This window comes from Notolepis coatsorum, assembly GCF_963971535.1.
Source record: "Notolepis coatsorum genome assembly, chromosome: 1".
NCBI lineage: Eukaryota > Metazoa > Chordata > Actinopteri > Aulopiformes > Paralepididae > Notolepis > Notolepis coatsorum.
Genome location: NC_140165.1, coordinates 192552644 through 192580091, shown reverse-complemented (window position 1 = coordinate 192580091; position 27448 = coordinate 192552644). Strand labels below are relative to the sequence as shown.

Below are 27448 nucleotides of genomic sequence, written 5' to 3'. Positions count from 1 at the left end.
AAAACGCTGATCAGCTGGATCGGTATCAAAACATTGTTGGATGAAGCTGAAATTGATGTCAGATAGTCCTTACCTGTGGTCGGTGGTATTCCAAAAAGAATATTCCAATTGTCTGATCGTGATTTCCAGTATTGGTGTCCATCTGGTCCCGGACATAATTTATGGATTGAGTGTGCCAGATGCATTTCAAAGCGGTCGGATGAAGCGACTTACTCGGCTCCGTCTAAATATAGCGCCCGGAGACATTTGAGTGTAACAGAGTTAGATATAAGGTTTCAAAGGGTGGGCGACACTGCCATCTGGCAGGATGTGGCCGGTATTGCACTTTGGCGATCTCAACATCCCTTCCTATGGCAACACTGATGTCAGTGGATGAATAATGAATAAAAATATTGAATAAAAGAAAAAACGACCAAAACCCGAGATATCTCGGGTCTGGCAGCCAACACATGGCGAGTTAACCCGATATATCTAGGGTCTGGCAATTAAAGAGTTAAGAGGTTAAGCTAGGTTCTACCATCTGGTTAAATCAAAAGAGGTTCTCGGTCTCAGGAAACAGGAAATAGCAGCTAAATGAAAACATGTTGACAAGCTGTTGACCTGACCTGAGAGGTCAAAGGGAGGGGCAATGCGACGAGCCAGACTGTCATACACTCTTCACCACATCAGTCAGTGGAGCCCAGGCCAACAACGCACACCAACACGTGATTTAGCAGATTCTTATAATATCTGTCCAATATATATACCAACTGAGATATCGGTCGATCACTACTGATAATAGGGCTGTACCGAATGTCATTTTTTTTTTTTACATTCAAAGCTTCTATTGAAGTATTCGAACGAAGCTTCGAATGTCTGTAAAAAAGAATATTTGATTTCATAAAAATAATAATTATTATTAAAAATTATTTTTTAAACTAAATCCTCAAATTTGAATAAAGTGATTAATCTGATTAAATGAGTCATTTAAAAAAAAATTAAATCAACTTTCTTTAATGAATATAACTCATCAGTTTCGTCAAATATAAATAATCCAATAAGGGCACGGTTGGTACGAAAGTGATGGTGACGTCTTATAGTATAATATTATAATATTAGTGTAGCCTAAACTTTATCTGCAATTGTGAAATAAAAACCCCATTGGTTTAAACAGAATGAATAGACATATATAAAAAATATTTTATTTTTTTTATTTCAAATGTTGATTTAGAATTCAAATGTCAACATTATGATCGAAGCTTCGAAGCTTCGAAGCATTCGGTACAGCCCTAACTGATAATATCTGGTTGCCTACAGGAATAAGCAGGCCATCCTTCCCGCTTTTGCTGTGTGTCCACTGCAGACAGGTAACATTTTCAACAGCAACATTCTCCAGTAAACAATTTACAATCAGTTCAACGTCTGAACCTGTTGTAACATGTTTCTTCACTAAGATGTCCTGCTAAATGCTCCTCTTAAGCAACCAAAAGCTCCCAGAGGTGACAGAGTCCTTGTCTTAACCCAGATCAACACGTCTTCAACACACTTCCTGTCCTGAACAGCAACAAGGTGGATACCGTCTCAGGATACACAGACTGATATTTTGAACAGGAGTGTACGATAGTCTGGTACAACTGAAAGGTTAAAGACGAATGACCTGACCGACAGACACTGAATCCCAGGGTCTTACAGTTCTATTCCTCTGGTTCCTAGTGGTACATTAATACATGGAATGCAGAACGTTGGTTTGATACAAGGCACTAGATTTGCTATAGAACAACAATAGAACAGGGGCTTGGGTCCAAGAGACAGAAAGAGAGAGAGAAAAAGAGACACAGAGAGACAGAAAGAGAGAGAGAGACACGGGAGTGGGTCACTACTTTAACTGACTGACAACAGCGATAGTTTGAAGAGATGAGAGGTAAGCAAAAAAGTGATGGTGAGAAAGAGGAGAAGAGACTGATTTGGAAGAGAAGGGAGGAGAGGAAGAGGGCGTGGTTAGGACTGCACCTCAGCGCGCAGCATCCACGGAAACCAACAACAGAACAGCAACCTAGAGGCGAAGAAGCAGAAGAAGAAGAAGCAGAAGAAGCAGAAGAAGAAGAAGAAGAAGAAGAAGAAGAAGAAGAAGAAGAAGAAGAAGAAGAAGAAGAAGAAGAAGAAGAAGAAGAAGAAGAAGCAGAAGGAGAAAAAGAGAATTTTAGTTGAAAAGGTCTTCAAACAGCCCACATACCTTAGGCCTCCAAATACATCATATCAAGGTTGTTGATCATTTTATTGTCTTTTTTTTTAATTATGTTTTTCCCCCCTCCTTTTTCCGTTTTTCTCCCCTCCCAATGTTAGTCGTTATGCCAATTCCCAATCCCCTTCCTGGTCGTTGCACACTCTACCCCCTACCGTCGGTCTGGGAGGGCGGAGACTATCACATGCTTCCTCCGACACATGTGTACCCAGCCCACCACTTCTTTTCACCTGGCAGCACGGACTCTCACTGGGAGAGTGTAACGTGTGGAAGGTCACACTACCTCTCTCCAGATCCTTCCCTCGCTGTGCAGGCGCCCCGACCGAACTGTAGGAGTCGCTGTTTACAACGACCCGAACCCACCCACCGGCTTCCCTCCCGCTGACTCTGCCAATCGAGCCAGTATGACGGCCGGCCAAGCCGGAGGCAACGCTGACAGCCGGATTCGATACCAGTGTCTCTTGCGTTGGTGACGAGCGCTTAGTCCGCTGCGCCACCCAGCCGCCTCATTTTATTGTGTCTTTTGATCTGTTTAATATGCCTGTAAATGAGGGAAAACCTCAACTATGTTCTTCAAGGACAAATAAAGGATTGAATGAACAAATATATATTATTAGTAGTGTTGGTAAGAATAGTTAGTAAATTGTGCCTTTTGTTGATCTGTACAGGTTCACTGAGCATGTTCGCTCTTTTTCAGCAACACCCTGCTTCACACTCACAGTTCTACACATTCACACCTGGGAGCTGCCCAGTACAACCAGTCTGACACTGTTGACCACTAGGAGCTGCCCAGTACAACCAGTCTGACACTGTTGACCACTAGGAGCTGCCCAGTACAACCAGTCTGACACTGTTGACCACTAGGAGCTTCCCAGTACAACCACAGTCTGACACTGTTGATGACTAGGAGCTTCCCAGTACAACCACAGTCTGACACTGTTGACGACTAGGAGCTGCCCAGTACAACCAGTCTGACACTGTTGACCACTAGGAGCTGCCCAGTACAACCAGTTTGACACTGTTGACCACTAGGAGCTACCCAGTACAACCAGTCTGACACTGTTGACAACTAGGAGCTGCCCAGTACAACCAGTCTGACACTGTTGACCACTAGGAGCTGCCCAGTACAACCAGTTTGACACTGTTGACCACTAGGAGCTACCCAGTACAACCAGTCTGACACTGTTGACAACTAAGAGCTGCCCAGTACAACCACAGCCTGACACTGTTGGCCACTGAGCAACTCCACTGGAGCAGTTGGGGGTTAAGTGCCTTGCTCAAGGGCAACACTAGTGGTTGGTATTGTGAGTGACTTGAACTGAACTGAACTGAATTGAATGTAAATAAACAGTAGTGAGTCAGTGGAGGTACCTGGATATGGAGCTCTCGGAAGTGAGATCTTTAGGAGAACGCATAGTGTTGAAGTTACGCTTGGGCTGAGACACTATAGAACACAAACACACAGAATATTAGCATAGTGTTGAAGTTACGCACACACACACACACACACACACACACACACACACACACACACACACACACACACACACACACACACACACACACACACACACACACACACACACACACACACACACACACACACACACACACACACACACACACACACACACACACACACACACACACACACACACACACACACACACACACACACACACACACACACAAGGTACTTACTAGTGACCTGGTGGACCTTTTTGACCATGGAGCTGTCGTTCTGGGCACCATCTTTGGGTCCTCCGATCCTGGATAGCAGAGGTCACAGTCACTTTATCAGACTGAGAGGTCAGAGGACACTTTATGATATGAAGAGGTCAGAGGTCACAGTATCATAATGAGAGGTCAGAGGTCAGAGGTCACAGTATCATACTTGGAGGTCACAGTCACTTTATTATAATGAGAGGCGAGTCACTTTATCATACTGAGAGATCACAGTCACTTTATCATACTGAGAGGTCAGAGGTCAAAATCACTTTATCATACTGAGAGGTCAGAGGTCAAAATCACTTTATCATACTGAGAGGTCACATTCCCTTTATCAGACTGAGAGGTCAGTCACTTTGTCATACTAAGAGGTCAGAGGTCAAAATCACTTTATCATTATGAGAGGTCAGAGATTAAAGTCACTTTATCATACTGGGAGATCCCTCGCACCTGTTGTGCATTGAGATAATGGATCCACACAAGTTAAATCACCCATCCCCACACACACTAGAGAGAGAATTTGGTGGATTTCTTTTTGTCAAATCAGTTGTGCAATAGTCAATTTTGGTGAGTTGTTTCTATACAATTCACTTACGACATTTAGGTAACATCAATGAACAAAAACGAGACAACTACAGTATGTAAGTAAATGAGAGAAAACGGTGTTTATTCAATGTATATTTGGTTTATAAACTGATGTAGAGAGACAAGCTTTAACACTTTGAGTGCCACGCCGGGTTTTCCTTTTTACCCCCTTGATGCCACCATCCACTTCAATGTTAACGTTAATATCGCCTAATCTATGTTTTAAATTATGGCTATGTGTCTAATCTGCCCGTCGCTTATCAAAGACTATTTTCCAGTCAGTGCTGTCAAGGCAGATTGTTTTTTTATCGCGTCATTTCCGTTTCAGAGCATTTAGAAAAGCACCCGTTTTGAGATAAAAAACAGCCCATTCTGGACCATTCTATGAAAATCGTCTTTTACTGGAATATTCCACAACGTTGATATCCGTCTGCCTTTTTATGAATCGTTTTCAAATAAACGCTAGATGATCAATATTATACGTGCACGCAAGCACATCCGGGCCGCGCACGGATAATCGCTGCGTTGATTTCCTCTTGGACTTTTACAGTGAAACCGAAAGAGCCCATTTCACAAAACAGCTTATAACTTCATCAAAATTAGTCTGATTATCCTAACACTGATAACATAGATTCCTTACCTGACATCAGATGGTATCCAACTGGTATATTCCAATTCCTGATCACCATTAGAAAAAATCGATAAGTGTATAGATCCAACGCGATACAGTAGAACTCCATGATCAGCGGGGCTCAGAGGCTCCAGAATGAACTGTGGTAACCCCGGCTGGATCAGTGGACTGGAAAATGTGGAGTACCGGATTTTTTTCCCCATCCATTTTCATTGAGTCCATTCCAAAATCCCTTATGTCATCTGGGAGACGATAGGGGGCGCTTTTTTCCACATATGATCGCCGGCGGTCCTCGTGTATACTCGGGTAGGCTCGCGTGATGCAATATGATTTCAGATCGCTAAAAAAAATAATAATAATAATTCCGAGAAATCTCGTGAGTGGCTTTCAACCACATAAAAATAAACCTGAGATATCTCGTGTGTGGCAGTTAAAGTGTTAAGAGGGTAATACCATGATCATCACGGGTTGAACGGTGGAGGAATAGCATCTAAAGGTGCCAGGTCAGAGAGGTCGAAATGTGCTTGGCTTAGAAGACGGTGATAGAAGAAGTTCAGAGGCAGTAGCCAGCAGAATGTTTAGCAGGGAATGTTGACATTCCGATCTGGAACAAGCTGATAGCGGCACAGAGCGAGGGAGAGGGGTGACATCCTTAATGAAACAGTAGAAACTGCGTTTTGAAATGTGTGAAAGGTTATTAGCAGTTGTCATGACAGCGTCGCATGACAACCAGGAGAGGGGCGGGGGCCGTCGTTGCTATGACGAAGATCTATAAGTCGAACAGTGTTTTCCGGGTGTAAGGCAGACCAAGAGCGACTAGGACTGAGATCACACAGAAGACCCTCATCACGGAGAGGGGGGGGGGGGGGGAGGAAGGATGCCACATCATCATTAGCTTCGGCTAACGCGAGGAGGGTTTAGGCTAAAGACCAGGCCTGACCACCATTGGACTGAATAGCAGGAGGACGATAGACTGAAAACACCGAAAGATCATTAGAATAGATCTTACAAGGACAATACAATCTGTTAACATCTGAGCTGAGGCTTCTGTTTATATCAATAAACAACGCTCCTCCTTGTAAGGTATTACGCTGTGTCAAAGTGTCGAATTCTTACGAAGGTGGAGAATTATTATGGTTTGCGGATCGCACTAACGGGGAGAGATAAGGATCATATCAGCCAGTATATGAGACGTCAGGACCATTAAAAGTACACAACGCAGAGGAATTGGATGGAGAGAGGATAACACAAGAAGACGTGATACTGGCCAGATTGATCAGAATCTAACAGTAGTAAACCTATTTCCCCCCCCCCAGTCGATCATAATGATCATACTACGGAGCGCTCACTGCGAGAGAGAGAGAGAGAGAGAGAGAGAGAGAGAGAGAGAGAGAGAGAGAGAGAGAGAGAGAGAGAGAGAGAGAGAGAGAGACTACTATTACGGAGCGCACACTGTGTTGCGTTGTCCCGGAATGGATTTGGTAGCTGTCATTTTCTCACAAATTACACGCAAATGAGAGGATTTTGTCACAAATTTCAGATTGATTTCAAATGTCAAATTTGGCTAGAAGCCAACTACCAAGGTATGGTGAGTGCCATACCTTGCCATACCAAAACGACGCCTATGCGTCTGCCCCTGGCTTGTAACATGGTGCCACTCTCTTCAATACAGGTCTGTGTTTGTACCATCTGTCCCTGTGTCGGAAAGAGAGCCCTGCCACAGCCTGGTTAAGAAAAATAGCCATAAATGGTATCTTTTATTTAGGGCCTAAATCTCACCTTTGGACGCGGGAGGGCGGGGCAAACACTCCATATTTGGGCAGACAGCTGAAGTAACGAACACCAAACACTGAGCCGTCATGTTTTCCTGTCGGCTGCTCCAGCTCTATTCCAAACCAGAAGCCTGGACAGAGACACAGACAGATAGACATATACGACATAATTATATATTGAAATATTGAAGACCCTGGAGAATACACAAAACCTGGCCTCAATGTCTCTTTACCTCTAATAAAACAATACTGATATTATGAATGTAACTAATCTTAAATATGCTATAGATTTTATGTAGAGTAATAATTTTTTAAACATAATACACCCACATAGCTTTTAGAAAGGTGTGGAATAATAGGGGGGTGTAGTCTGATGTCACTGGTTGTTCCACCCGTATAGCGATTCATCATTGGGAAAATGGATTATCGGCTATTGTAACAATTCTGCCACATGGAAATTGAAAAGCTTCCATTTTTGCACAAAATGAGTTCCCTTCTACCAATAACATTATTGCATTTTTGGTTGAAATAAAGGTAGTTATAAGGTTTTTAATTTGTCGTAAAAAAATAACTACACTTACCAGTAGGCAGTAGAACAGGCCTGTTGTTCAGTGCTGTCGCCTAATCTACATCATGGCCAGCTGATACCAAGCTAGCTAGCTAACGTTAACGTTAAATGTACTAGACGTTAGCAATGTCTTCTGTCGTGAACCATTTAAAATCGGGGCATGTAGAGGAGTTTCGGGAATGAGTAAAATGTGCAGGTCCTCTTCTCAGACCTGTGGTTACACTCTGGGGCAAAGCACTGCACACATCATGCCGGCTAGCAAGCTAGCTAGCTACTAATGTTACGTAAAAAAACAATAACGTTATAAACTATACACAATATGTACAACGAAACAATGATTTACATTAGTACTTATAGTGATTGAATATGCAGCAAAATAACGTTATACGATTTAAATTATAAATACAAATATCTTTTAAATGGTGGTTGGCTATAAACTAGTGTTGGGTGAAACAGATACTAGCCACAGATTCAGGGTCAGTTATCTTCCCATTGTACGAATTGTTAAGCTTATGGAATGTAAGGGAAATCTGATCCTAGGTCTGCGACTAAAGCCAGGAGTCTACGCTGTGGTGACGTCAGTCAGCAGCGCCAAATGGCAGTGTAGTTTCCCAGTGAACGAAAACATAAACGTTGTTATTTTGCTACCTTTACGATTAATTGCAAATATTTTCATGTTGAGCTATAGATTGTGGATGAATACGCACAGAAAGGTACACCATGCAAATGTCCATGCTTTATTTGTTTTAAACGAGACGATTTAGAAATGGGCAATGGGGAAATACATTGTGTTGGACAGAGGGTGGAACACGAAAATGACGTAACCACTATACCTTCCTATAGTATTGCTTTTCCCCAATTTTAATTTGTTTTAATCTATAGCACCTTTAACCTCGTCCGCGGCGCGTGAATACTTTCCCTAAGCCAGTTGTACTTCTGCGTTCGGTTTGCGCGATCTGATTGGCCACTGATGTTTCTCTCAGCGCCCAATCGCGTTACTCCTAACAATCGCGCCTAGCTTTCAGTTCCACAGCCCAAGTCCTTCAGTCCGACATCACATCAATATAAATAACGTATTGTTTTCATCTCTCTATATTAACGTAACTAGCTATTCATATCAATCGAAATAACGTATTGTATTGTTTTCATCTCTCTATATTAACGTGATTCCATCAACACAACATAAATGTTCAAAACACGACTTCATTATTGCTTATCTCTGCAAACATGACTTCATTATTGCTTATCTCTGCTCTGTTTACGTTGGGTGGACGAGCAGTGAGTTTTAATATTGAGGTAATATGCTCTTGCGCGTGACGCGACTTTGGGCTTCATTATTCAGCCACAGGCAGGAGTCTTTAGATCACAGGCTGGTCATGCATAATCTCGCCCACCAGACTCTTCTACCGAATTGACTAGGTCATGCAAGTCAATCAATAGATTACACTTTCTGTAGGCCTAACACTCACCTACTCATTCTGTTGTGACACAACATGACATGTTAGGGTTGTCACCTTCCGTGATCATGTTTGAACCAATGTGTAAACAATCTGTTTTAGATTAGGCTGTAAAAATCTGTTCTATAGGCTATATTTAGTCTAGTTTATTAGACAAAGCATTTAAAAATACTTTGATGAGTCTACATCAATAGCATTAACCATACATTGTCAAGATTGACAGAATAAAGTCTAGCGATGCATGGCGGTAGCAGTATATTGATGCACGGCGTATATTGATGCACGGCGTATATTGATGCACAGCGTATATTGATGCACGGCGGTAGCTCGTTAGTTAGTATATTGATGTGGTAGTTAGTTAGTATATTGATGCACGGCGGTAGCGAGTTAGTTGATAGTTAGTAGTGATAGATTAGTTCATTGATGCCTGGTAAAATCTCATATCTGCTTGTGTAGGCTGCACCCTGCTCTCTGTGTCTCCCTTTGTGCATGTGGCGTGACCTGATGACCTCTGGCTGAAGGCTCCTTCCACACACAGGGCCGGCTCCCTCCTCACACACATGCACGTGCACACGCACACACTCACGTGCACACGCACACACTCACGTACACACGCGCACAAGCTGTCACGCCTTTGATTGATGGAGATGTTGTTTCGAGAATAGGGGCTCCCTGAGTACATCTGGAACCAATTAGCCCCCCTTCTTCTGACCAAGTACACACACACACACACACACACACACACACACACACACACACACTCACACACACCCCTCCCCTCCTCTCTGTATAAATGACATGTACTGTGATGTATTCTGCCCTTCTTTTTCTGATGCTGGCAAGGAGCGGAGCCCATATGGGCTGCGGGGTGACTGTCTTCTCCTCTGATGAATAAAAGCTCCGTTTGAGAAATACTCTGTCTTCCGCTTCGTCTTTCGGCCGACTGGTCCACTGGCAAATCAATTAAGAATTCACGAGGGATAGGAAATCCCTAACAAATGGAGGTTCCAGTGAGAATTGATGTGGGCCAGCCCCGAGGACGGAGGAATGGAGACGCGGAGGAGGAGAAGACGATGCAGAAGATCCAGACGTTCACTACCAGCTGTCTGCAGCGCGTCTGAACCAGGGGTGAGATACCAGCGGCCCCTCAGACGTCCGTGACCAGACCACCAGACAACCGGATGACAGGCAGGAGGAGATGGAGGACAGGCAGACCGGAGGAGATGGCAGCTGTGCGAGAGGCCGGAGATGACCACCGCAACACCGGAGATCAGCGACAGCAGCCAGGCACCACATGCACCGCAGATCATAGGCACCGCCGCAAGTGATCATAGGCACCGCCGCAAGTCGTCTACGACACGCAGTTCATCCACGACGAGAACGGGGGAAGCGGCCGCAGGGGAGACACTGAGCTGAGTTGGAGTGGTGGTGGGCCGGCCGGCGAGAGGTGGAGAGGACAGTCCAGAGACACTGGGAAGGCGGCGTACCAGGGGAGACACGTTTGTGTAGGGGACCCGCACCTGGAACGGGGACCAACCTCAGGAGGTCAGCCCTTGCCCTCCAGAAGACGGGGCCGACCCAGGTGGGCGGTGCACTGTAACAGGGGGAAGGTAGCGCCCTGATGGACGTTGGGTGTGCCTGATTAAGGGGGGTCCAACGGGGTTACTGTATCTTCTGTTAGGTTGCCAGAATCTGTGTTTCTCTCTTTCTTCTCTCTCTCTCTCCCGCTCTCCCCCCTCCCTCTATCTCTCTCTCTGCTCTCCTGATGTTGATTATCCCGTCTGGTATTGGATGTGATGCATGTAATGAGGTGACAATCGACGGATACAGATCAATGAACTGTGTGTTGACGTTTTAATTTAACGTCAAAAGGGGGAATTGATAGATTAGTTCATTGATGACTGGTAAAATCTCATATCTGCTTGTGTAGGCTGCACCCTGCTCTCTGTGTCTCCCTTTGTGCATGTGGCGTGACCTGATGACCTCTGGCTGAAGGCTCCTTCCACACACAGGGCCGGCTCCCTCCTCACACACATGCACGCGCACACGCACACACTCACGTGCACACGCACACACTCACGTACACACACGCACAAGCTGTCACGCCTTTGATTGATGGAGATGTTGTTTCGAGAATAGGGGCTCCCTGAGTACATCTGGAACCAATTAGCCCCCCTTCTTCTGACCAAGTACACACACACACACACACACACACACACACACACACACACACACACACACACACACACACACACACACACACACACACACACTCACACACACACACCCCTCCCCTCCTCTCTGTATAAATGACATGTACTGTGATGTATTCTGCCCTTCTTTTTCTGATGCTGGCGAGGAGCGGAGCCCATATGGGCTGCGGGGTGACTGTCTTCTCCTCTGATGAATAAAAGCTCCGTTTGAGAAATACTCTGTCTTCCGCTTCGTCTTTCGGCCGACTGGTCCACTGGCAAATCAATTAAGAATTCACGAGGGATAGGAAATCCCTAACAGTAGTATATTGATGCAGGTAGGTAGCTGATGCAACGGACGCGTGGAACTGAAAGTTCTGAAAGTTAGGCCGCGATTGGGCGCTGAGAGAAACGTCAGTGGCCAATCAGATTGCGCAAACCGAACGCGGAAGTACAACTGGCTTAGGGAAAGTATTCACGCGTCCGGGGCCGGACCGCAAATGACATCACGTCATAAATCAATCTCTCCAGACTGTTTGACAAAATTATCTTTTTTTTTGTCAAACGTATTCAAGTATAAACATCATAACCATGTCACAACAGCAGTTATAATGTATATTATCATCAATATGTTAGTTTACCAATAGGTTAAAGTGTTATTAGTGCGATTTTAGTATTAGTTTTTGTGTTGTTTTTATCGTGAAAGTCGGCCATTTTGAAAGATTTAACGTTGGTAATTGTAGTTTCTTTGACGCCATTTTGAAGAGGACATCGAGATCTTTCAATGAGCGTTGGAATTTTTCAGAAACACCCTACCCAGAGGCCTCTAGGTAAAAAAAAGCAAATGGGTTCTGTATGGATATTTTTTATATCTCTTATTACTCTTCAACCCCCCCCCCCCCCCCTCCAACCTGATTGATGTTTGTTCCTGTCGCTCTATGTTTCTGTTATCTCATGCTGCTTTCCCCTGTTTCCCCCGTGGTCTTATGTTCCTTTTTTGTTTCTTTGTTTTTACTATGTTCCTCTACATATACTGTCCGTGACTTCGGGTCCTTGAAAAGCGCTATATAAATAAAATGTATTATTATATCTTATTACTCGAGATAATATACCACAATACTTAACGTTATTGGCATATATTGGAGCACAGTTAATTTGTCTCCCCTATTTTTAGAATTGAGCAACAATCAGATTTGAAATTAGTTTCAAAATGGCGGCACTCTGGCAAAAATAAGAAAGCTACTGTACATACAGTAGATTTCATTATCTTTTCTTATGCACGCCTGGTGATACTAAATCCAAATTGAACTTGGGCATTTGAAAGATAAGATTTGGCACAATCCATAAATGTGCGAATTGGCTATAATAAGGTAATTTATAAGCCTGCTATTCTATAATAATATTTCAAATTGCATTGGTCCGGATGGGAGAATTCAGTACTGTATCTACAAAACCTTCTGTTTAATCATCTTCCATTTATTCATTTCCTTAGATTTTTTGTACACATGATCTCAAGAAGATACTGAACGAGTTTTCTATGTCTGGTCATTTTTAGCATGGTGTTATTCACTGTCAAAGATGCAAAGAAAAATCATAATTAATATTCTCCTTTGTTTCATCACAATTTAAGCAAGCCTAGTAATAGACACAATATTTCTGACACTGGGAATACATTCACTGAGGTCCATAGATGTCCCTAGATACCCCAGGAACATGGACCTTGTAGAAGTGGAGCAATATTCCATTTACTTAGGTATGTATTTTAGGCGGATTTTCAGAAAATAGGGCTCCGGGCTTAACTCATTCACGGCCATTCGATTTCCTCATCCTGTTCTAGCTCGGCCAGGTTTCCATTACATATTTTCACTGTGTGTCACCTTGTTTGTAGAGCTATATCTATATTCTATATTATAGCTATGGATACAATACTATGGTCATTTGACAGTAACTATCTTCTGTTCAAGATGCAAAAAATTATTAATTTGTTCATGAATACGTTCACACGTTATCCCGTGGTGAATATAAGTATAGTTTCGGGGTGATACGGGCTAATTTCTAGGAAACTGAGTTACAGGGCGCTACGTGAATTCTACTAAAAGCATTGGCGTTTCGTCCCTGGACATGCTACTATTTACAAATCAAATGTATATAATAGGTATTATGTTTCATCATGAATGCATGAAAGGGGGGGGGGGCCGTTTCTGATACTTTGATTGCCAGTAACGGCATTCGTTATGAACACTAAAAACGCTGATCAGCTGGATGGGTATAAAATTCTTGCACGATCAAGCTAGAATTGACGTCAGTTACCTGTGAACGGGAGTATTCCAAAAATAATATTCCAATAGTTTGATCGCCATCTGGTCCATCTGATGTCCATCTGGTCCACGACATAACCCACCACAACATATGGATCGGGGGTCCCGAAAACTATTCAATGCAATCGAGTGAAGCCCTAGGCTTCCCTGTACTAGAAAAGTGCACCCGGAGCAGTTTAAACGTAACACCCGGTCTGGAACAGGGTTTACTGCACTCTCGATACTGCCTACCAGCAGGATCTGGCCGGTACTACACCCTTGGAGTCCCAGTATGCCTTTTAATGGCAACATACAGGTCCGTGCCATTGAATAGGATATTAAAATCGAAAAAAAGGGAAAACTATTTATTATTAGTATTTATACGTTTTTGGCCCCGAATGAGTTAAGAGGTTAACAGCGCCATGCGTTGAGCGCCAATAACCAGTATCTGGACCCGATGGACATCAATACTGGAAATCGTGATCAGACAATTGGAATATTCTTTTTGGGATACCTCCTAGTAAAGGTAACGACTATATGACATCAATCCTACTTTGATCCAACAATGATTTCACATCGATCGCAACGCTCATATGTAACATACTACAAAACGTATGCCATTGCTGACGATCAGAGCATCAAAAAACGACCCCCCCCCCCTTTGATGCATTCATGATGAAACATAATACCTATTATATACCTTTGATTTTGAAATAGTAACGTGTCCAGGCGAGCAACGCGAACGACTTTAGCAAAATTCACATAGCGCTCCATAACTCTAGCCCCTTAAAACTTACCACAGTCATGGTATCCATAAACTTCAATCGGTTCGGATCCTTTGAATGAAATGAAAATGTAAACAAACACTGGCCTTGCGTTAGAAAGTAGCACTGGTGACGTGAAATCACTGAGCCCAGAGAGGAGTGGTTCGGCAAAAAAAAATCTGAGTATATTTGCTTAGAAAACGTAAATGTCGAATTCAATTATTTTTTATTTCTCCATGTGGTAACTACACAGGTCACAACATGTTTACAGGAACGTTTTGGAGTTGTATTTGGAGTGTATTTCGTGACTGTAGGGGACAGTAGGGAACTTCAGGGTAAAGGTCTGACCCACTTCCAGTGATAAAGCTAAGCTACGCTAACGGTGCGGGCGTTCCCTAAGCCTAATGCATGCAGAGAGACAAAAAAGGTATGTATCTTCTTGTCTAACTCCAGGGAAGATGTTAAATAAGCTAATTTCCCAAAATGTTGGAGTTTTCCTTTAAAAAGTGGCCTGACTGGGGCTATATTTCCTGGCCTGAATGATTTCCCCAGTCTGGTTAAAAGCCTCCAATGCTTATTAGTGCGTGTGCGTTTGAACGTTTGCATGTTTCAACCATACATTTACATTTACATTTTTTTTTTTTTATTTATTTACAAAAAAATATTTTTTCTTTTTACCTCCTATAATAGTGGGGGTCGCGGCTCTCTGACACCGTTATTTCAGGGGTCGTGGCCTGAACACTTTTCGAAACCCTGGTCTAGAGTGTATAGTATATACAACAGACTACATTCAAACACACCTGGGGCAAAGTCTGTTTTTCCATAGAAGCGTATAGTTCCATGTTTCTGTCCAGCCACCAGAACCTGATCTCCCACCTCCACCTGCCCTCCCTCCGGGTCCAGACTGGCTACTGACGAAGACTTCTTCTTCTGGGCTGCAGATGGAGAGAGACAATGAGTCATGTTATCCACAGGAGACAGTGGTATCCTCCACAGTATACACACCAGAGTTATGATAGGAAGACTAGAGAGTTACTATGAGAATACAAGAGTTATTAAAGGAAGACTAGAGAGTTACTATAGGAATACAAGAGAGTTATTAAAGGAAGACTAGAGAGTTACTATAGGAATACAAGAGTTATTAAAGGAAGACTAGAGAGTTACTATAGGAATACAAGAGTTATTAAAGGAAGACTAGAGAGTTACTATGAGAATACAAGAGTTATTACAGGAAGACTAGAGAATATTAAAAGAAGACTAGAGAGTTATTATATGATCAGATAGTTATTATAGGAAGACTAGAGTTATTTTGGCCAGGACGCTCTTGTAAAAGAGATTTTTAATGAGACTTTTTCTTGTTAAATAAAAGTTCAATAATAAGAAAATATATATATTAAAAGAAGACTATACAGTTATTATAGGATTAGATAGTTATCACAGGAAGACTACCGGTAGATATGATAGGATTAGAGACTATAGGACTAGCATGTTATAGGAAGATAGAGTTATTATATAACTAGAATGTTATAGGAAGACTAGTTATTATAGGAAGACTAAAGAGTTAGTATAAGATTAGAGTTATTATAGGACTAGAGAGTTATTATAAGTAGACGAGAGAGTTATAGGAAGACTAGAGTTGTTATAGGAAGGCTAGATAGTTGTTAAGGAAGACTAGAGAGTTGTTGGAAGACTAGAGTTATTATATGAAGACTAGAGAGGTATTATAGGAAGACTATAGAGTTATATATCATCCTGGCATCGCGTCCCTCTCTGCCTTATTGAGATACATCTTCCGTGCACATATTGTGTTGAAAACTTTCACATGCACCCGCATCTGCCCGTGGCCACGCCTGCTCCCATGTTTCCATAAAACACAGGGTGTGGTCACACTCATACCCTTCTCATCTTTTTTCACATGTGACTTCTTGCTCATAGGCACCTGTCAGCCAGTGGAAATGTTTGTTGTTTAGTTTAGAAATTAAAGCACGTCGGATTACCGCCGGAATTCCCCAGCCCCCCGGGTTTTCCTCAGCGCGTCCAGGATATCGGCTCGACGCTGGACTTTCTTCACAGTTCCGTGACAGTGGTCGGGTGAACTTCGCACGATAGACAGTAGTCGAGCTGAGTCGTGATAAGGTAGGGTTGGTGACAGCATTCCTCTAGTATTACTGTCACTGCCGCCCGCTGTCCCTTGAGACAAACGGGCAGTGTGTGTGCAGCGCGGGGGGGCTGTGTACTCAGGTGAATGCAATGTGTAACGTTATTGAGTGTTTTTCCCAGTATCATGGCGCGCACCACTAATGCTAAATGTTGTTGCTTTCGGGGCTCCACTCCTGTGCTGGGGAACACAGAGGCTGTGCTCGGGGTTCCTCCACTTAACCATTACATCGCAGACGGTGTCTAACGTTAACACATTGGTTGCCAACAACGACAAATCTCATTGGTTGCCAATAACGAGATTTCTCGTTATTTAATCGTTATTTCTTTTATTAGCGATATCCATAAATTTTTCATCCGTCCAGCCTGACATTATCATTGGGAATGGCTCTGAGCTCGAAAAGGGCAAATACCGCCCCCTATCGTCTCCCGGATGGTAATGCACATCATTGGATTGGATTGAGTGAAAAAGTGCATCAGAAAAATACTCCGGTCCAGGATTTTCCTATCTCTGGCAAGCAGTGTCGTGTTACCAGATTCACTGGCAAGGCTGGAAGCAGCTTGGATTATGCGTTTCAGACTATAGCGTTGGATCAATAAACGCGATCAATATTTGGAATGGCGATCAGGAATTGGATGAATCTTTTTGCAGAACATCTGATCTGAGGTAAGGAATCTATGTTACCAGTTTTGGGTTAATCAGAGTTGTTTTTCACAGATTTCACAACGTGTGTGTGTGTGTGTGTGTGTGTGTGTGTGTGTGTGTGTGTGTGTGTGTGTGTGTGTGACGTTAGGCACTGAGCGCGGCACAAATAAATTTTTTTTCAGCCCGCTTTTGTATCGTGCATAAGAACACAAATACTCTCGATAATCTAGCGTTTATTTGAAAACGATTCATAAATCAGCCGGAAAATGACAACGTGTTTTGTGTATTCCAGTAAATGGCTATTTTCGCGGAATTTCTCTGAAATTACTAGAAACTATACTCGTATTCAAAACGGTATAAAACGGAAATGTACTGATGAAAAAACAATCCGTTTCGTACATGTTGACTGCAAGCAAGTCATTGATAAGCGACGGGTGTATTAGACACATAATTTAAGATATAGTTTATGCATCCGCAAATGTGCTCGTCCTCCCATTGATTAACGTGGTGGCATCCAAGCGATAAATCGTCATATCCGGCTGGCAACCAATGTGTTAAGGGTTTAGCCGAGGCTTATCTACCTTTTACACAGGTGGACGGCCTGATGGCAGGGCTTAGGACCGGTGTGCCACGCTTAGAGAAGCAGTTGGTTTCGGTCCTCTGCCCAGACATGGTAGAGTGGCACCCCGCCCGGAAGCCGACGCCAAGGGGCGAATCGGCCCGGCAGGTGGTTGAGTGGGCTCGCCGCAGTACAGAATTTAGCGGCAACTAATAACATTGCTCAGTTGGCTGCTTTTCTGTCGAAAATGGTGTCGGGCGATGGGGTCTTGGGGACGGCCGATGTCAAGACCCTCGCTCAGGGTTTTGAGGTTATACAGCTTTTGACGCAGCCGCAAGCTATAACCGCAGGGAGAGTGAGGACGCTGTCGACCCTTGTTCACAGACATCTGTGGTTAGAGCAGTCTCCCCTGGAGGAGGAGAGGAGAATTCTCCTCCTCAGGGTTCCCCTCTCCGTGGATGGGCTTTTGGTTTGTCAGTGGATGCGCGGGTGGCCTATGGCCAGGGCCCCACGCCGCCCCACACCTCACAGCCAGGGGTGAGAGCATGGTCTCGTCAGCGGCTGCTGCGAGACCCCCGACCGGTGGCCATGTGTCCCCCGCCCGAGACAACCTGTACACAGGGAGACAGGCTCTTGCGGTGCCGACAGACCCCGGCGGCCGAGGGATCGGCTGAATTACATTACATTTACATTTACATTTAGTCATTTAGCTGACGCTTTTATCCAAAGCGACTTACAAGTTCTGTACGACAAGCCATCAGGAAGAGCACAACTCTATCAGCTGAGTAACAATGTTCATCAAAGTGTTGAGTGCTACAGTGTAGGTTAGTTTATTAGGACAAGTGCATGACAGTATGGTTAGTTAGGGTTAGATTTTTTTTTTTTTTTTTTTTAATTCAGATAATGGTTGAAGAAGTGAGTCTTTAGTCGACGGCGAAAGATTGGACGTGTTTCGGCTGTCCTAACTGGGGTGAGTAGTTCATTCCACCATTGTGGGGCAAGGACTGAGAATAGGCGACTTCTCTTTGATGACCCTCCCGGAGCTTGGATAGGAGTAGGTCTGAGGCGGCCAGAAGATGCAGAGCGTAGGGGTCTTGAGGGTGTGTAGTTAGAGACCATTGACCGGAGGTAGGCGGGAGCAGTTCCCTTTGCCGCACGGTATGCTAGGTCAAGGGCCTTGAAGCGGATTCGTGCAGCAATGGGGAGCCAGTGCAGGTCCCTAAGAAGTGGGGTGACATGGGCCGACTTCGGTAGGTTTGAGATCAGGCGGGCCGCTGCGTTCTGAATGAGTTGAAGAGGCTTAGTGGCAGTGGCCGGGAGGCCAGCGAGCAGTGCGTTGCAGTAGTCGAGGCGGGAGATGACTGTTGATTGGACGAGGAGTTGGGTGGTTTCTTTTGTCAGGAAGGGGCGTATCCTTCTGACGTTGCTCAGGAGGAATCGGCAGGTTCTGGTTGTCGCTGCGATGTGAGCAGAGAAGTTCAACTGGTCGTCGAGGACAACACCAAGGTTCTTGGTGGTCGGGGACGCGGTCACAGCTGCATTCTCGACTGTGATGGAAAGGTCGGTCAGGGGGGAGGATTTGGCCGGCAGGTGGAGCAATTCTGTTTTGCTTAGGTTCAGTTTGAGGTGGTTGGTCGTCATCCAGGCGGAGATGTCGGACAGACAGGCCGAGATCCGCTCAGAGACGTGGATATCTGAGGGAGGGAAGGAGAGGAAGAGTTGAGTATCGTCGGCATAACAGTGGTAGGAGAAGCCATGAGACGTGATAATGTTACCCAGTGATTTAGTGTAGAGGGAGAAGAGAAGGGGTCCTAAAACCGAGCCCTGGGGGACACCCGTCCGCAGGGGGCGGGTGGCCGACAGGGTCCCTCTCCATGACACTTGGTAGGAGCGGTCATTGAGGTATGATGACAACCATGTCAGCGCAGAGCCAGCCACTCCCATTCCTGCGAGGGCCGCAAGGAGGATCTGGTGGTTGACTGTGTCGAAGGCTGCAGATAGATCTAGGAGAATCAGGACAGAGGAGAGGCCTTTCGCTTTTGCTAAGTGAAGTGCCTCTGTGACCGCAATGAGGGCTGTCTCTGTGGAGTGACCAGTCCTGAAGCCTGACTGATTAGGGTCTAGGAGGTCATTCTGTAAGAGATAAGCAGTAAGTTGGTTGGATACAGCACGTTCAAGTGTTTTAGAAAGGAAGGAGAGAAGAGAGACAGGACGGTAGTTGCCTATGACGGTAGGGTTCAGGGATGGTTTTTTTATGAGGGGCGTGACTCTGGCTTGTTTTAGGGAGGTGGGGACCACCCCCGAGTTGAGTGAGGAGTTGATGGTTGCAGTTAGGAATGGGAGGATGTCTGGTGCTATGGACTGGAGGAGTGGGGAAGGTAGCCGGTCCAGCTGGCATGTAGTCGGACGGTTCGACGTTACCAGTGTCAGGGTCTCGGCTTCTGTAATGGGAGAGAAAGATGACAGAGTGAAGGATGAGGTTCTCGATTCAGCATTTGGAATGGGTGGGGGTTGGGAGAAGGAGCTGCGGATGTTCTCCACTTTTTCCTCAAAGAAGATCGCAAAGTCTTCGGCAGAGAAAGATGAGGGAGGGGGGGGTGGGAGGGGAGTAAGGAGGGAGGACATGGTAGCATGCAGTTTGCGAAGATTCTTGGCAGAGGCCTCGATCCTATGGTGAAAGAAAGAAGCTTTGGCATTAGTAATGGTTTTGGAGAATGTTAACAAGAGGTTGTGATATGTGTCGATGTCAGCAGTGAGGCGTGACTTTCTATACTTCCTTTCAGCTGCTCTCAGGACCTGTCTTTGTTCTCTCACTGGATCCGTCAGCCATGGACTGGGTGGGGAACGGCGGGCAGGTTTCTCAACGAGGGGACAGAGCTTGTCGAAGGAGGTTGCAAGGGCTGAGAGGAGGGTGGAGGTTGCCATCTCTGTGGAGAGAGCAGAGAAGGTGTCACTCAAAGGTAGAGTGGATAGTATGTCAGAGGAGAGGGTGGAGGGGGATAGGGAGGGCAGGTTGCGTCTGAGTGAGACGGTTTGAGTTGGGGTGAAGACCTTTCGGTTAAGCAGGAGAGTTAGTGAGAAGGATATGAAGGAATGGTCAGATACATGTAGGGGAGTTACCGTGGTGTTAATGATGCTGGAGTTACGGGAAAATATGAGATCCAAGGAGTTGCCTGCTTTGTGGGTGGGAGGCATGGCAGTGGGAGTCAGGTCAAATGATTGTAGGAGGGAGACTACTATGACTGACTGAGATGAGTCAGGCAGGTTGAAGTCGCCCAATAGAAGGAGAGGGGTACCATCTTCCGGTAAGGAGCTTAGAAGCATGTCCAGCTCATCTGTGAAGTGATCGAGCGGACCTGGAGGGCGGTAGAGTGTAACAATGGTGAGATTGAAAGGATTAGAGACAGATACTGCATGATATTCAAAAGAGGAGAGTGACAGTGCTGGGAGGGGTGTTACGTTTGTAGTCCATGAAGGAGATGTCATGAGGCCAGTGCCTCCACCCCGCCTGGAAGGTCGAGGTGTGTGAGTGAAGTTATAGTTTGTAGATAATGCTGCAGGTGTTGATGAGTTATTGGGGGTTATCCAGGTCTCAGTTAGAGCCAGGAGCTGCAGATTTTGACTATGGGCGTAGGCAGTAATGAAGTCAGCTTTCTTGACTGCTGATTGACAATTCCATAGGCCTCCCTGTACTGTGACAGGTGTATTAGTGGCTGTAGGAGGGTAGGATAGATTAGCCGGGTTGCTAGCAAACTGCCGTGGGTGGGTTGAGTCTGTTCTGGGGGAGCAGATTGTGGATATGAGACACATTGTGGTGTCAAGAGTGGCAGGGAGGAAGTAGAGAAATAGCAGAGTGGGAGGGAAAGGGAGATTTTTCAGAGTGGAGTGTAAGATAGGATTATGATGTACTTAGCACTGGGTGGATCCCTGGATCCCTCTGCAGAGAACTCCAGGAAAACTCCTCTTTGTCCCTCTTCGTTTCTCGACGCTTCGCTGACGCTAAGCCAGCAGGCCTTTAAATCCCTATCACTAATTAGTGCTTTCTAACACCTGGCCCTTAATGGGTCACTTAAGGAAACAAAATGGCCGCTTTAAACACGCCCCTTAATCAAGTCAGCTGGTCAAGTCAGCAATCAAGTCTCAGTTTAAAGATATTACTAAATTACTTAAAATGTCTTAATCAAGTCAGCTGGTCAAGTCAGCAATCAAGTCTCAGTTTAAAGATATTACTAAATTACTTAAAATGTCTTACCCTGATGCAGTGTAAGTCTCTCAGTGAATGAGCTGTCCTTCCACAACAGAATGTAGTACAGAGTGATTCCAGGAGAGGCTGAGGTTCTGCTTTTAAGCAGTGACAGGGCTCTGAGATCACACTCAGTACACAAGTGCTGTCTTTAAGCAGGAAGCAGCTTTTAATGGGTCACTTAAGGAAACAAAATGGCCGCTTTAAACACGCCCCTTAATCAAGTCAGCTGGTCAAGTCAGCAATCAAGTCTCAGTTTAAAGATATTACTAAATTACTTAAAATGTCTTACCCTGATGCAGTGTAAGTCTCTCAGTGAATGAGCTGTCCTTCCACAACAGAATGTAGTACAGAGTGATTCCAGGAGAGGCTGAGGTTCTGCTGTTAAGCAGTGACAGGGCTCTGAGATCACACTCAGTACACAAGTGCTGTCTTTAAGCAGGAAGCAGCTTTTAATGGGTCACTTAAGGAAACAAAATGGCCGCTTTAAACACGCCCCTTAATCAAGTCAGCTGGTCAAGTCAGCAATCAAGTCTCAGTTTAAAGATATTACTAAATTACTTAAAATGTCTTAATCAAGTCAGCTGGTCAAGTCAGCAATCAAGTCTCAGTTTAAAGATATTACTAAATTACTTAAAATGTCTTACCCTGATGCAGTGTAAGTCTCTCAGTGAATGAGCTGTCCTTCCACAACAGAATGTAGTACAGAGTGATTCCAGGAGAGGCTGAGGTTCTGCTTTTAAGCAGTGACAGGGCTCTGAGATCACACTCAGTACACAAGTGCTGTCTTTAAGCAGGAAGCAGCTTTTAATGGGTCACTTAAGGAAACAAAATGGCCGCTTTAAACACGCCCCTTAATCAAGTCAGCTGGTCAAGTCAGCAATCAAGTCTCAGTTTAAAGATATTACTAAATTACTTAAAATGTCTTACCCTGATGCAGTGTAAGTCTCTCAGTGAATGAGCTGTCCTTCCACAACAGAATGTAGTACAGAGTGATTCCAGGAGAGGCTGAGGTTCTGCTTTTAAGCAGTGACAGGGCTCTGAGATCACACTCAGTACACAAGTGCTGTCTTTAAGCAGGAAGCAGCTTTTAATGGGTCACTTAAGGAAACAAAATGGCCGCTTTAAACACGCCCCTTAATCAAGTCAGCTGGTCAAGTCAGCAATCAAGTCTCAGTTTAAAGATATTACTAAATTACTTAAAATGTCTTAATCAAGTCAGCTGGTCAAGTCAGCAATCAAGTCTCAGTTTAAAGATATTACTAAATTACTTAAAATGTCTTACCCTGATGCAGTGTAAGTCTCTCAGTGAATGAGCTGTCCTTCCACAACAGAATGTAGTACAGAGTGGACGCGCCTCCTTTCGAGGAGTAACCGTCGCCATCTCGCTGTGTCTAGCATGCTCTCCATTCACTCCCCCCCCTGTTACGTTACGGGACACAGGGCTGTTCTGTCCCCTCTGGCGTCTGGCCGCGTTTTCGCAGTGAAGCGTAGGCGGCCCGACATATCGCTTCTCATGAAGACAGGGGCTGATACCCAGCAGCTAGCTAGGCCTGGGTCTGTCTATGAGAATATTGTACTGTCAGGAGGCTCCCTCGCCACACGCTTGGTGTGTGCGCTTGGTGAGCCTGGTGTTGTATGTGACGACGGAGCAGGTTCCCTGTCTAAAAAAATTATAAAAAAATGTCATCAGAGTCAAGTCAAGTCAAGTCAGTTTTATTTATATAGCACGTTTACAAATGACTAACAGCCAAACCAAAGTGCTTCACAACATGGTAAAAACACATACAATGCAATAGAAATACACTAGAATTACAAAAAAAGGTAGAGTACAGTACATATAGGAAAGCAAGGGCAAAGTGCAATAAAAGAGACAAGAAAATTTGATAAAAAGTGCAGAGTGACAGCGGACGTCATGTAAAGATGCTGGGCTAGCTCTGGTCAAAGGCCAGGGAGAAGAGGTGTGTTTTGAGCAAGGATTTAAAAACCTCTAGGCTCTGGGCAGATCTTATGTGGGGGGAGGCTGTTCCAGAGTCGGGGGGCAGCAGCAGCAAAGGCTCTATCTCCCCTGGTTTTTAGCCTGGTCCTAGGCACCTCCAGCAGCAGCTGGTCAGCAGACCTTAGGGCTCTGGATGGGGTGGGGTGATGTAGGAGCTCAGCTAGGTACAGTGGAGCCAGCCCGTGTAGTGAGTGGGAACCCTTGGCCCGTGGGGTCACAGCGCGGGTTCCCCCAGCCCCGCCTTCGCCAGGCCGGGTATTACGCTTGTAATACCAGTCCTAGCAGTGGCAGTGCGTCAGGCACGCGTAATTTGGGTGATAGTAATATCACTACAGGGCTACGGTGTGTGGGGGTTTTTCACCCTAGACAGAGTGAGGGCCACACATCATGCATGTCCCGCTGTAGAGCAGACCATCCCCAGCAAGCTAATCGCTTTGCTAAAACGGGTCAATGCTCAGCGGGGGAGCCACCTCATTCACCAGGAGTGATGACTGTCGTTCCCCCCGTTTCAGACCGCCCTTTTCTGTCGGGGTCCCCCCTTGGGTGCAATTGCCTCGTTGGTAGAGTCAGGGTGCGGAATCCCAACCCCACCGGATACCTTGCTCGCGCTGTCGGCGAAGCCAGGGTTTGCAATGCACAGCGGGAGGGACCGGGCCACCTATCTACGATTCTTAGCGGGCCGGTGCCGGTCGGCAGCGAGGCCGCTTTGCGATTTTTACCATGTGTGGCTACAGAAGTGCCACATGTCGGTGTGGATGGAGAGAACGTTGAGAGTGGGGCTTGTGTTACAGTTTGCACACCCCCACCCTCTGTTTTTGGGTTTGATACAGACTCTATTGTCAGAGGCCACGGCAGGGACAGCCCTGACCGACGAGATTCAATCTCTGTTTGCGAAGCAGGCCATTGAAGAAGTCACAGGCTTCGCGTTTTTTTATTGGCCGAGAGATGTATCCGTGAGTTACAGGACCTGCACTGCAGGCCACTGACATTGTAAATGGGAGGTAACGCGGTGCAGTCGAGGCTGTTGTCCTTCTGCTCTGCTTTCTTTTAACACTTTCGCGGCCACTTGGATCCGTCTAAAATCACTCTAAACGGCCAGCATTTCATAATAGACTTGCATAGTCCGTGGGGCTGTTTGTAGAGCTAAATCTATACTTTATAGTATTGCTATCTGTCCATTCTCATTGTCAATTGACACTATAAACCGTCCCTTCAAAATGGCTTAAAGAATTTATTTTTTCATCAATACGTTCTCATTTTATAGTGTCTTGAATATAAGCGTTATAAGGGATTTGGACTAGTATATTTCCTGGAAGGCGAGATACAGGCCGCTAAGCTACTAACGTTAAATCCAATGGCATTTCGGATATACAGAAGCTAGTTAAAACTCAAACTGCATATGCTCGGTATGATGGTCCACCATGAATGCATGAAAGGGGGGGGGGGGGGGGCGGGGGACGTCGTTTCTGATTATTGATTACCAATAACCGTGTTAGCCTCAGTAGCCACATTCGCTGATCGGGTGGATGGCTATCATAACAATGCCTGATCAGCATGTAATTTACGTGAAAAAGATCTTACCGTGGGCCGGTTGGATCCCCCAAAGGATTTCCCAGTTATTGATCGCCATCTGGTAGATCGATATGTCCATTGGCTGATCATATATTCCTTTACTGCACACTGAAATCCGCGTCCCAAAACATATTCCAAGCTACAGGCTATAGGCATCGCTTCATGTTAGCAGAAAACTACATTGGAGATCCAGAAAAAACAAGACAACTTCTGCCACAGGGAACACTGCATTATCGAGATAGTGCCCCTAAGAGGATCTGGCCAGTAATGTACTTTTTCGAATTCAAAGAGTAGGGTACTTCTGCAGTGCTGCTCGGTGACATCGAGTAGGTTATTACAATGGAATAAAAGCCAAAACAACCTTGCCACGGACATGTCCGTGGTTGGTCCTCAACCGTTGGATTCGAAACACGGATATCTCCGTGGTTGGGCGCCATTGTGTTACCGGTTGTGTATATTGGGCTGTTATGCCCATTCTCCAATCTGTTAAATAAACCTTTTTCAATTGTTTCAGGTCTCTCTGGGATAAGCCCGACGTCTTCCCCTCTCACATAAATAGCGGAATTAATACGGTTTATTCCCAGGCTCGTTATGTAGAAACCCATGTCTGTGTCTTTCGGGACCAGCTCCCTGCTGGTCGTCCCAGACAGCGGGGAGAGAGGTTGTGGGGCTTTTTCTTGTTAGAAACTCGCCGTCACCGTTCTCGGGTTTTTCACGAGCATACACGCTGTTCATAAATCAGCGTTCAATGATTGAATCCACCTTCGGGACCGGCGCGCCCTGGTTTGTCCAACAACATAAAAAAGGCGTTTTATTTATGCGGTCGGCCGGGAAGGTTTTTTGCAATGTTTTTGATCGACACGTGTACCTAACCTGTACCTAATCCTCTGGAGAGGGGTGGCGACGTGACAGGGCGCGGGTCCTGGTCGTGCCGGACCGGATCAGTTTAACCCGTTGCCCGCCGGGTCGCAGATACGTTCTGATTGCCCCGAAGGGTCCTGAGCTTTTCCGGGGGGAAAATGCCAGGGCGGGCCGAACGTCACGGGGGTTGATGTCATGAATGTTGTGTGTCATATACATGCCACTACGAGTTGTAAACTCCATTCTTTTCACCCCTCCCTCCCTCCCTGCTCGGCCGGGGGATGGGAGGGGGCTGTCGAGGGGCTGCTTATTATCAGTCAGCTCCTCTATGCATCCCTGTGTAGTTCTCGGTCCTCCAGGCCCAGGTCGGGCCTTGCCCTCGTTACCTGTTGGCCTGGGTTAACCCTTTTTTGAGCCTGAAACACCTTGAACTGCATTGTATAGCCTGTGTATACGTGCAGTTGTGTTTTAGGGTTCTTTAATGGGTTAAGGGAGCAACCCTTTTCTGTTGGGATGGTTGTCTCCCCGGTGTGCCGATAGCAGAGTCAACTCTCTGGTAGAGCCCGGGTTTGACCCCGGCTCCCCGAGAGTATGCCCCCGCATGTTTTATGACGTCTGCCAATTGTGTCAAACTCTTTCTCTGAAACCCCAACCCCGCAGGATTAATTGGCAGGGTCAGGGTTCGTGGCAGTCAGTTCACTGGCGGAGTTGGTGGACCCCGACTCCGTGAGGTTCGTGGCTCCACGAGATTGTGACATTGTGCGCGGCATACCGAACACCCTTCCCGCCGGGATACTGTTCTTGCAGTCAGCCCCTTTAGGCGTGCCTGTGTAGTTCGCAGTCCTCCGGGCCCAGGTCGAGTTCTGCTCTTGTTACCTGTCGGCCTGGAATAAGTGATCAACCTCCTTGGAGTGTTGTCTCCCCAGTGCGCCAGCTGACCCCACAGGGTTGTGGGGGGAAGCCTCCTCGGAGGGCCTCGGAGCCTCCTCCTCAGGGAGTTTCAGAGCCTCCTCTGGGGGTTCTTCAGGAGGGGACCTCCTTACAGAGCCTCCTCCTCCGGGAGTTTTCAGAGCCTCTTCCTCAGGGGGTCTTCGTGGCATGCCAGGCGGAGAAGGGCCTTCACCCGATACGCTGGCGGTATAGAGGGTGTGTCACCAGTGAACACCTGGAGAGGTCTCGATGCCGCGGCCTCGTTG

The 27448-nt window shown here is 45.7% G+C and overlaps 1 protein-coding gene across 1 annotated transcript in view; it reads right to left on the bottom strand.

Moving 5' to 3' along the window:
* Positions 1 to 1977: 1977 nt before the first annotated feature.
* clip3 (CAP-GLY domain containing linker protein 3) overlaps positions 1978 to 27448 on the bottom strand; it is a gene marked incomplete at both ends in the record, with an annotated part of 131511 nt that continues 106040 nt past the window's right edge. Inside the window, 5 exons of the mRNA XM_084335032.1 lie at positions 1978 to 2032; positions 3593 to 3665; positions 3923 to 3990; positions 6945 to 7068; positions 15016 to 15150. Of these exons, the coding sequence (XP_084191158.1) occupies positions 1978 to 2032; positions 3593 to 3665; positions 3923 to 3990; positions 6945 to 7068; positions 15016 to 15150 (455 nt within the window). The remainder of the gene's footprint in view (positions 2033 to 3592; positions 3666 to 3922; positions 3991 to 6944; positions 7069 to 15015; positions 15151 to 27448) is intronic.